Source organism: Podarcis erhardii (assembly GCF_964252035.2).
Source record: "Podarcis erhardii genome assembly, chromosome: 7".
NCBI lineage: Eukaryota > Metazoa > Chordata > Lepidosauria > Squamata > Lacertidae > Podarcis > Podarcis erhardii.
The window spans coordinates 92,021,209-92,031,364 of NC_138511.1; the positions used below are offsets into that span (position 1 = coordinate 92,021,209).

Genomic DNA, 10,156 nt, shown 5'->3' on the forward strand with positions numbered 1-10,156 from the left:
TTACAAATACAAACACACCGATTTGCCGTCCTTTGCCATCTTTTTGGGATGGCATCCCGCTCTCTGCTGGCTTTCGGCGCACATTCGGCGCCCAGTCCAAGTGGAACAACCTGCGTTTTCCGGTTCTGAAGCCTTGCTGTTCATCCACAAATCTTGCTTCGTTCCCCTTTCTCAGGATGAAGACTTGAAATGGGTTGAAGAAAACATCCCGTCTTCCATGGCTGACGTGTAAGTTGTTGGCTTCCAACCCCTCAAATGCTTGTTTGTGGGCCGTCAACTGATATATTGCTCAGCTGTGCAGCATTTAATCAAATAAGCAAGTCAGTGGTTTGGAAATGCATTTTCTGCAAACGTTCTGTAAAGACAGCACTTTGAGGATTCTGCAGTAAAGGGGGCACTCACAATTATTACTATTATTACTATTATTATTAGGATTTTGCAGTAAAGGGGGCATTCACAATTATTACTATTATTACTATTATTATTATCTGAAGAATTGTGCATGCACACGAAAGCTCATACCTAGAACTAACTCAGTTGGTCTTTAAGGTGCTACTGGAAGGAATTTTTTTATTTTGTTTAGACCATGGCAGACCAACACGGCTACCTATCTGTAACTATTATTATTATTATTATTATTATTATTATTATTATTATTTTGGGGATTCTGCAGTAAAGGGGGCGTTCACAATCTATTATTATTATTATCATCATTATCATTATCATTATCATTATCATTATCATTATCATTATTTTGAGGATTCTGCAGTAAAGGGGGTGTTCACAATTATTGTTATTAAAATGTATTAGTCCCTTTTTTGCCACAGCAACTCAGAAGCCTCATTAGACAGCAGCTGGGTGGCCATTTGTGACTTATTCCTCCTCAGTGATTCCTGCATTGCAGGGGGTTAACTAGATATCCCTCGGGGTTCCCTTCCAACTCTACAGCTCTGTGATTCTAGACAGGCCCAAGCTGACTTAATCCGCTCCCGAGTTTGACTCTCCAGTGAAAGACCTCCGTTTTAATTGCTCTGATTTTATCAGCTGACACCTGCAGCCCCTGTCTAGCAATATTACAAAAATGTCACATTAATAATCCTCCTTTTCCCTCTTCCAGCGTGCTCCCTCCTTTGTTAGATTCTGACGAGGTAAGCCAAGTTCAGTTTTATTTGTGCGTTTTGCCCTGATGGAGCGGGGCCCTTGCTATGTTTCATGCGATAGGCACACTGTGTCGGCATTCCTGGCCAGGCCATTGAGACTGCAACCCAGAACTGGATAAACCACCGCATTTTTCACCCCATAAGATGCACCTGACCATAAGATGCACCTAGTTTTTAGTGGAGTAAAACAAGAAAAAAAATATTCTGAACGAAACAGTGGGTGTATGATTTTTGTGGTTCATGCTGTGGCCACAGACAGGTGATTTGACGGTGAGTTTGGGGTAGCCCAGTGCAAAAATCCTGAGGATCCATGTGGATCCGTGCTTTGTAACCACGTTTTTGCACAATTGCATCCCCACAAAACAGTGGCTGCATGATATTTTGGGTGCATGCTGTGGCCACAGACATGCTATGTGATCTGATGGTGAATTTGGGGTGACCCAATGCAAAATTCCTGAGGATCCATGGGCTTTTACCTCCCCCCTCCCAGGCAGCCTCCTTTATCACTAGCGTCCTTTATCTCTCTCCCCGGTTGGCAAAGGCTTCGTTTCAAACCCCCGTCCCTCTTTCTAAAAAAAAGAAAAAAGTGTGTTTTGCTTTTTGCCCCTGGCCAATTCGGCTCCAGGGATCATGCATTCGCTCCATAAGACGCACAGACATTTCCCCTTACTTTTTAGGAGGAAAAAAGTGTGTCTTATAGGGCGAAAAATATGGTATGTCCACTGAATACCCTTTATCTACTTAATCATAAAACAACGTAAGGCCTATGCGTCAATTCCCTTTTTCCCACCTAGCATCTCCCAGACTGTTCCTCTAATTTGCTCCTGGGCAACGGCTGGTTTTAATGAACAAATACGCCCACAAAATTAAAGTTACATGGTTTTCCCAATCCCTCCCTATAGCGAATAATTTGCCTGTGAGAACCATTGGCCGAGCTTCTGTGAAGTCACAGCAGTTAGAACTTTTTACAACCATCACGATAGAACTGCAAAGGAGCTCCTGTTCTTATCTGAAATATACTGTATTAAAGCTTTTGTAAAAAGTGGGTTTTCCCTTGTCCTCCCTCTCTCCACCCCCCCCCCTCAAAAAACAGGAAATAGTGACCACGAAATTTGAAATGTCCAAAATGGAATGAAGTCTGGATCCGGCCGAGCCGCTCAGCCGCACTCTTTTCCTAGTGGATTTCGGAACGGACGAAGAGTCGCCAATGGTCGTCCTTTTCCCTTTTTTCCTTTTTACACATGCACATATATAATATATATACATATATATATATATATTTGTATATGGTCAAAATATTATTTTATTACTTTTTGGTGTTTCTCTAACTATGGAGCTCCAAGGCTTTTGGGGGTTTGTTTCTTTTTTGGCCAGGCGAGGACGTTACGCCTGACCCCACCAGTTGGGGGGCAGGCATGCAGCCAAGATTGCCAGCGCCCCCCACTGGAGAGGAGGGGGATTGCGGGACAGTCGGACCGGCGTTGCTTTCTTGTCGACTTCTTTCCCGAACCCTGTTTTGGAGCAGGCCTTCTCGGATGAGGAAGCGTGAGGGGGACTCTTTGTAGCGCCATTTTGTGTCCTTTGCTATTGGCCTCGGGGTACTTTTACAGTTGGGTCTCTTGACGCTGGTTTGGGACCCGAGTCACTTGTGGGGACGGGGTGCAAAGTTCTGGGGTAGGGAGGGTGGTGAACCCAAGGCTTGCGCAGCTTCGAAGCTGCTTCTCTGACCGCATGGAAGCGCTCTGCCTAAAGGGAGGCATTAAACGGGCAGCCCTCTCTTTTTGGAGGAATCCTTAAGCCAGACACCCCCAAACTTGGCCCTCCAGATGTTTGGGACTACAACTCCCATGATCCCTAGTTAACGGGACCAGTGATCAGGGATGATCGGAATTGTAGTCCAAAACACCTGGAGGTACCTGCTTTAGGGGGACAGCAGCTGTTTTTTTGCGGAGGAGACGCAGGCAAGGGGCACGCCTGACTCTGCAACGAAAAGGGGTAGCAGGTTGGAAAGGCTGACTTTTATGGCCAAGGAGAGCATTGGGGCAGATCTATAGGGCAGGCAGATCTATAGGGCAGGCAGATCTACAGGGTGGGCAGTTTCATTGGATCTCTGGAATCAAGTTTCTCGCAGCAGCTAGCTGTGTTGAGCCGCAGGAAACTGTATGGGGGGGAAAAAGCCCCCGATTGGTTTATTTTAGGGGGCATAAGGGAAACTGAGGGTGAAGGGGAAGCCATATGAGGAGCGCAGAGAGCCCAGCTTGCTTGAGACCACAGCGTGGTTCTTGTCTCAACAACGGCAGCCTCAAAAAGCACTTTTAAGTGTCCTTTGGGCAATAGCAGGCAGCAAGCAGCCTTTCCTTCCACGTTGGATCGGAAGAAGGATGGCAGCCACCCCGTCCTCCCCCCCCCTTTATTCCTAGGCCAGCCTTCTCCCTCCCCTCAACCTGATGCCCTCCAGATGTTCGGGACTACAACTCCCAACAGCTCCAGCCAGCACAGCTGTATATTGCAAAGGCTGATGGGAGCTGTGGGCCAGAACATTTTGCAGCCACCTGGCTGGAGAAGGCTGCCCTGGAAGATCCTTCCTGGACCACTTGAGATATATATAGATATATGTTGCTTTCTGCCTTGATTCTGCATTCAAAAGATGCATTTTCTAAAAATAAAATATAGAATTCCACCCGGAATTCTCCCGTTGGGAAGCTTGCTCTTCTGAACAGCTTTTTTCAAGTTCCCAAAACTTCAGCCGGACTTTCTGATGTGACGCTTTCGAGGATACGCGGGGAGGGGACGTCGGATTTCTTCTCAAATAAACCCTTTTATTTATTTTTGAAATTGTACATACATCTTTGGGGAGGGAAAGCTGTGTGTGTTTTTATGCAGCCCTATTAAAAAAAAAAGAGGAACAAAAAGTTCACCCCCTAGTGTGTGTGTGTGTATGTGTGTTTGCTGCGTTCCCCCGCGGGTTGGGGAGAAGGTGCAGAGGTTCATCGGGACAGAAGCTGCTTTGAGTGCAGAAGGCACCAGGGTTTTGTCACAAAGGGCCTCTAAATTTGAGAAGTCTCAGGCGAGAGGACAGGCGACCCTGGGCTCAACAGAGAGTCCAGTACCACTTTCTGGACTACCCCCCCCCCAAAAAAATGAGTCACAACATATACCCAGTTCTGGTTGAGGGCAACTGTTGCTCAATGGTTAGAGCATCTGCTTTACATGCAGGTCCAATCCCCTTTTCATCTCCACGTAGGGCGCCCCCCCCTCCTGAAACCCTGGAGAGCTGCTGCCAACCAGTGCAGTCTGCGTTGAGCTGGATGGACCAATGGTCTGACTCAGTAGAAACCTCCTAAGTTCCTAAAACCAGCCCTGCAAGAGGGCGAGGTACAAACGAGCAGACGGAAACTTCATTGGAACAGGTTTAATTGTATTTTTGACATGTCAAACCTCACCAGTCCTCCGCTCCTGTTCCTCTTGCCCACAGGCTCCGGAATAAAAGGGTCTTTTAAAAAATAAAAATGGGGGATGCCTTAAATTACTAAGGGATTAAGTGGGGAGGCTGGTGAAGGCAGTAGGGGAACGGAGGCGCAGGCCTGGCCCCTGAACCAAGCCTTGAAAGCATGCTCTGTCAACCTGGTGCCCCCCAAATGCCTTGGACTTCAACTCCCACCAGTGCCGGGCAGGAGAGCTGAGGTGCATGAGAGCATGGCTGGGGGCTGGATTCAAAAATATCTGGAGGGCACCAGGTTGGCGAAGCTTGCTTTCAAAGTTCTCTGCTCTCCCCAGGAACGGGGACCTCAAGGAACTTCTCTGCTGGACCCTTGCTCCCGCTCGGCCGCCTTTGCCAGCTGCTCTGCTGCGGCATCGATGGCGGCGCCCACGATCTCCACCGCAGCCTGGTAGAGCCGCTGCTTGTCGTCGTCCTCTCCCAGCTCTGCCTCGGGTTCCTCCGTGGGCGATGGCAGCTTCCGCCCGGAGCTCCCTCTCCTTTGGCAAACTTCCCATCCTCCATCCTCGGTGAGAGCCTGGCAGGGCCTTGACGGGGGTGGCCCCTCCTGAAGGCCTTGGCCTCTGGGTGGAAGGGAGGGAGGTGGCTCCAGGGGGGTCAGCAGGGTCTGTGGGAAGCCAGGAGATGGCGCCCTTTCTTCCTCCGTGATGTAGGCCCTGGGAGCGTCATAAGGGTCTGGTTCCAGGGCATGGCTTCTGCCAGGTGGCGAGGCTGGCAGAGGAACCGAGCAGTTGCTAAGATGCAGCACTTCCTGGCGGATGTGTTGGGTCTCTCTGCTGGCACGCCCGTTCTCTCCTTCAGTTGCTTGGCTTTCGGGATTGCTTGCGGCGGAAACCTCCCTTCCCTGCTTTTCCTGCATTCCACCCATCCCAACCACTGGGCTTACCAGCAACTCGCTGTTCAGCCAGCCCAGATCTCTCGTCGCCATCAGCATGCCCTGCCCACCTGGGTTTTCGGCGAGATCGGCAAGAGCCTGTTCCTCTCCGTCCGACACCTCGGCCCAGTACCCGTAGTCTCCCAGCTCAGGGGCCTGGTCTGCGATGTCTTCCGCCTCCCCTCCCTCCCCTCCAGGAAGGTGGTAAGTTCCTCTCCACTCGAAAACGCCCCTGAGGCCTCGACTCTCTTCCCGAAGCCGCCTTCCCTCGCTCAAGAAAGTGCAGAGCTCGTCCACTTCCCGTTCAGTCGCAGGATCTGAAATATCGTCCTCTGCCTGCCCATGGATCTCCAGCCCACGCCTGGAGCTCAGGTGCTCGCCTTCATCCTCCTCTTGAGTTTCACCCACGTCGGGTGCAAGAGTTTTGTCCTCCGTGGGTGAAAAACATGGGGATCCATCCACCCTGGCGATGGGCGAGGTTTCTGGCTCCGCGGGGAGACGAATATCCCGTTCTTCCACCGCCTTGGGACTTCTCTTGCTCTCTGGGAGAACCGACCTTTTCTTGGCTCTGGATCTCAGCATGGCCCTGAAAGCTCTCCACGGCTTCATCACCCACCAGCCAACAAACCTGTCCACCGGATCGGCCGCCGCCGTCTCCGCAATGGAGCTGGGCTCTGCCGGACTCGGGGCCTTGGCTCTGGGCGTCCACCTCAGAGGAGACTCCCCTTGCGGGTCAGCGGTTCTGCTGAGGGCGGCCACAGGCCCGCACCGGACTCTCGCCCTCTGGGCCGGTGATGCCGGTGGACCGGTGGGCGTCTTCAGGCACAGGAGTTTCCTGAGGAGAGAGGTGCCGCTTTTCCCTCGCACGGATTCCTCGTCGGAGTCCGGCCCTCGGGCGTCTTCCCGCATGGCCGGCTTCCGGACGGCCTGGATGGGGCTCTCGTGAGTGGCCTCCATGCAGAGGCGGCTCTTGGGGGCCATCTGAGGAGGATTGGCGGCCCCTTTCCTCTTCAGCCAGAAGGGGCACCTCCCCTTGAAGAAAGCCCTTCCGGAGGGATACGGTTCTCCTGCCTCAGATTTGCTCACGGACCCCCCAGCCCCGGGAGAAGGCCTTGAAATCAGGCTCTTTCTTGACGCTTCCCCTCCCAGCGAAGGGAGTTTGTTGATATCATAAGATAATGAAAGGTGAGCCTCTGTTATCCTCTGCATGTTTTGTTCCTTGCCTGGAGCTCCGGTTTATTTTTGTCCCTTGCTCCTGGGATGGCTTTTTTTTTTAAAAAATTGATGCTGGTGGTGATTCTAGCCCTCAGCGTTTCTTGGCTCACTTGCCTCCATCTGTGGTCAGCCTCCTTCAAAACTTCATGGCTCTTAATCCAGGCTGGAGCAGGTATCGAAACTCACATATTTCTTCTTCAAATAACAGCTGCCAATAGGTTTTTTTGGGGCGGTGGGAGGGGGACAAGATGGGCGGGGGACAGCGTTCCTCCATCAGGTATTTCCTTGCCAAATTTTTTATTACCATCTGCAGTGTGTCCACAGGCTCTGCTGCTGCTCATGTGGATGCAGAAAAGGCTTGGAAGCACGAAGGGGGCATTCCTTTGCCAGGCTTCCTGCAGAACGACACAAAATAAGCATGTCCACTGAACAAATAATTAGGAAATTTATACAGCCAGGGGGACGGCTGCACATACCCTGAGTGGCGAGCCCACTGAGGATTCCCCACAAAGCCCCCTTTTTGGGCAGAGAAACAGACTTTGGAAGGCTCTCGCTTCAATCCCTGGAATCTTCAGAAAGAGCCCATTTCTAGTCCTGGCTGGAGATGTTGAACATGCTGCATGCGCAGATGATGCGCACCATCTATGCTGCTCCTCCAATGATCACGAATGAGCCAGCAGTAAATCACACTGTGCAAGTTGGCGTTAACTATTAGCAAAAGCGCGATCTGCAAAGAAGTGTCAGGCCTAATGAGTGCAGCAACTCATCCCCCGCAGGTCTTGCCCCATGGATCAGTTGCCCTGTCTCCCCACAGCCATCTAAGTTCCCCCCCTCTCCAGGGCTTTCCCCAAGCAATCAGAGACTGTGCCTGGGTGCAGCCAACCTCTCCTCTACCTCCTTTTGTGCCTCTTCTGGTCCTGGGAGACCAGCCGGGAGGGGAGCTTGTTGCAGCAGGAGGGGGAGATCCCTGTGACTCTTCATCAGCCTGACCCATCTCTGCCTCTTGGCCCCCTCTCCTCTCCAGCCTGAGTCTAGACTGCTCTCTGCCACAGCCTCCTCCTGCTCACTAAGCCCTGTTGCCTCTCCAGCTCCCACCACCACTTCCTCCTCCCAGTCGGCTCCCTCTTCTCCCTCTGATTGCTCATCATTGTCCCACCACCACCACCCCGGCTCTGGACCTCCTTCCCTTCCCCAGCCAGTTCTTCCCACCATTCCTCTGCATCCAACCAGTCCATGAGACCAGTCTTTGAAGCCACTTGATTTCTTACGCCCAGGTGCCCCTCCACCTCTCTTCAGAAACCACCCCATTCCTAGGAATCCTGGTGTTGCTGCTTGAGATGAACAGGCCAAACTCTCCCTGCGTACATTTTGTTTTGCCTTGATGGCTGGACATAGTTTTCCTTCTGCAAAGCCGGGAGCTGCGTCTATTTCTGGCCTTTTGCCGGCTCCCTCCACTGGCACAGAGCTTGTGGCCGTGAAACGTTCTGCAAAAAACGTCTCTCCAGAATCCCAGCTGTTTTCCTAGCGAGCCGGAGAACATTGCTCAGCGACCCTTATGGCTCTGCTCATATTGAGGAAGGCTGAGCTCAGCAAGAGATTGAGCGAGGGAGGGAGGGAGGGAGCGGGGAAGAGACCTTGCATTTGTGCTCATTCTTGAAGGATTAGGGAGCAAGGATAGCCTGATTCGAGCCCTTGGAAACTAGCAAGCACACTTCTGAGCATGTACAGAGAGTCATCTCTGCCTCACCACTTTGCAAACGCAAGCTGCCTCCGGGTATATTTTGTTGGAAGACAAGATGCATGCATAGCTCAGTTGGTTAGAGCGTGGTGCTGAGAACGCCAAAGTCGCAGGTTCGATCCCCGTATGGGGCAGCTGCATATTCCTGCATTGCAAGGGGGTTGGACTAGATGGCCCCCAGAGTCCCTTCCAACTCCACAATTATATATAAGGTTTTGAGCTCAAAAAAAGCCCCCAAAACGTGACTTCCAACAACACCAAGCAGGCAAATTGCTCCTGGTATACCTTTCCTCAGCCCTATTTATTTAATAAAATCATAGAATTGTAGAGTTGGAAGGGACCTCTATGGTCATCTAGTCCAACCCCATACAAGACAGGAATCTTTTGCCCAACATGGGATTTGAATCCACAATTAAGATTCTCATGCTCGACTGACGAATCAAAAACAAAAAATTTTTTGCTTCATTTCATAAAATGTATACAGCTCTTGATTACAAAACACAAAAAAACCTCAAAACAATATTATAAATAGTAAGAATATTTTTTTCTGCGACTTTCAAAAAGCCTCTAGGATAGCTCAGTCGGTAAACTATGGGACTCTTCATCTCAGGATCCAAGCCCCATGTTTGCCGGAAAGATTCCTGCAATAGACTAAAAACAGATTCACCAACCTGGAGACGGCCAGCTGTTTTGAACTACAAGTCCCATCAGCCCCAGAGTGCCCAAGACTGCCTAAGGCAGTGCCTGAGAATGCGGGGCTGGATATGTGCTGGGAGGGCTGTGGGAATCTGGCACCTCGGTTTGCAACCTCCCCCCCCCCCGCCCAGTCCTTTAATCCTGGGGAGGGCGCACGGAGCGCGGCGGTGGGGAGACAGAAGGCAGCGACCCCCGAGCAGCTCCCGTCCTCTGGAGGTTATAAGGCGGGGGATGGGGGCACGAGTATGCGTGTGTCCCCCCCCCCCGGCTTGACTCCTCCGCCCCCAACCATGCCATGTAAGTCCTTGCTTCCCAAGGACTTTGCAGCCTGGGTCCGTGCGCGCACAAGATTTGCGCAAAGGCGCTCGTAGCATCCTGGCCCTGCCTGCTGCTGCTGTATGGGGACCCCCCCCCCCTTCAGCGGTGACCTTCATCTCCCCACTCCCCAGCTAGATCTACACCCCCCTCCCACCCCCAGCGATCGCACTGCACCCCCTTTACCTGACTGATGCCCAGCTGGTACCCAGAGCATCCGTGCCAGCCTTGCAGCGGCGGGAACAGAGACGGGCGCAGCCAGCTCCGCTTTCTTCTCCTTCCCAGGAACCCCTCCCTCTCCCCTCCGCACGTACCGGGCTCCGCCACGGGTCCGAAGCGCGCCTTGCGCTCCCGGCCGCGCGGAGGAGCAGCCTCGGACGCCGCCCACCCCCCGTGGCAACATCTGGAGGGCGCGCCCGGGAAGGCGCCCTTCACACGTTCCCGCGTGACACGCGGGCGGGCCCCACGTGCCCAGACCCCGCCCGCCCGCCTGCCCGCTCTCTCCTTCGCGGCCCGTAGGAAGGGGCTAAGCGGCACGCAGGCACCCCACCGATTTGCACAGGGACCTGGCTGCTGGGATTCACGCGTCTTGCAGGAACGTGGGAATGGAGGGGGCGGGGATTGGTAGGAGGAGACGCTCCTAAGGTGGGATGGAACGG

At 52.5% G+C, this 10,156-nt stretch overlaps 2 protein-coding genes across 2 annotated transcripts in view; one reads left to right on the plus strand and one right to left on the minus strand.

The window, feature by feature from the left end:
• The window catches only part of LOC309347750 (transmembrane protein 87A-like), a gene marked incomplete at its 5' end in the record, with an annotated part of 35,777 nt that extends 31,700 nt beyond the window's left edge, over nt 1–4,077 (plus strand). The window contains 3 exons of the mRNA XM_081872521.1: nt 176–228; nt 1,118–1,148; nt 2,254–4,077. Coding sequence (XP_081728647.1) covers nt 176–228; nt 1,118–1,148; nt 2,254–2,295 — 126 coding nt within the window. The 3' untranslated portion in view covers nt 2,296–4,077. The remainder of the gene's footprint in view (nt 1–175; nt 229–1,117; nt 1,149–2,253) is intronic.
• Nucleotides 4,078–4,948: 871 nt separating this feature from the next.
• LOC309347751 (uncharacterized protein) lies at nt 4,949–9,816 on the minus strand (the record flags this gene model as incomplete). The annotated part of the gene is made up of 2 exons (XM_081872522.1): nt 9,684–9,816; nt 4,949–7,143 (listed from the first exon to the last, which is right to left on the minus strand). The coding sequence occupies exon 2, from the start codon at nt 6,740–6,742 to the stop codon at nt 4,949–4,951; it is 1,794 nt and encodes a 597-aa protein (XP_081728648.1). The 5' UTR covers nt 6,743–7,143; nt 9,684–9,816.
• Between the last annotated feature and the right edge of the window lie 340 nt (nt 9,817–10,156).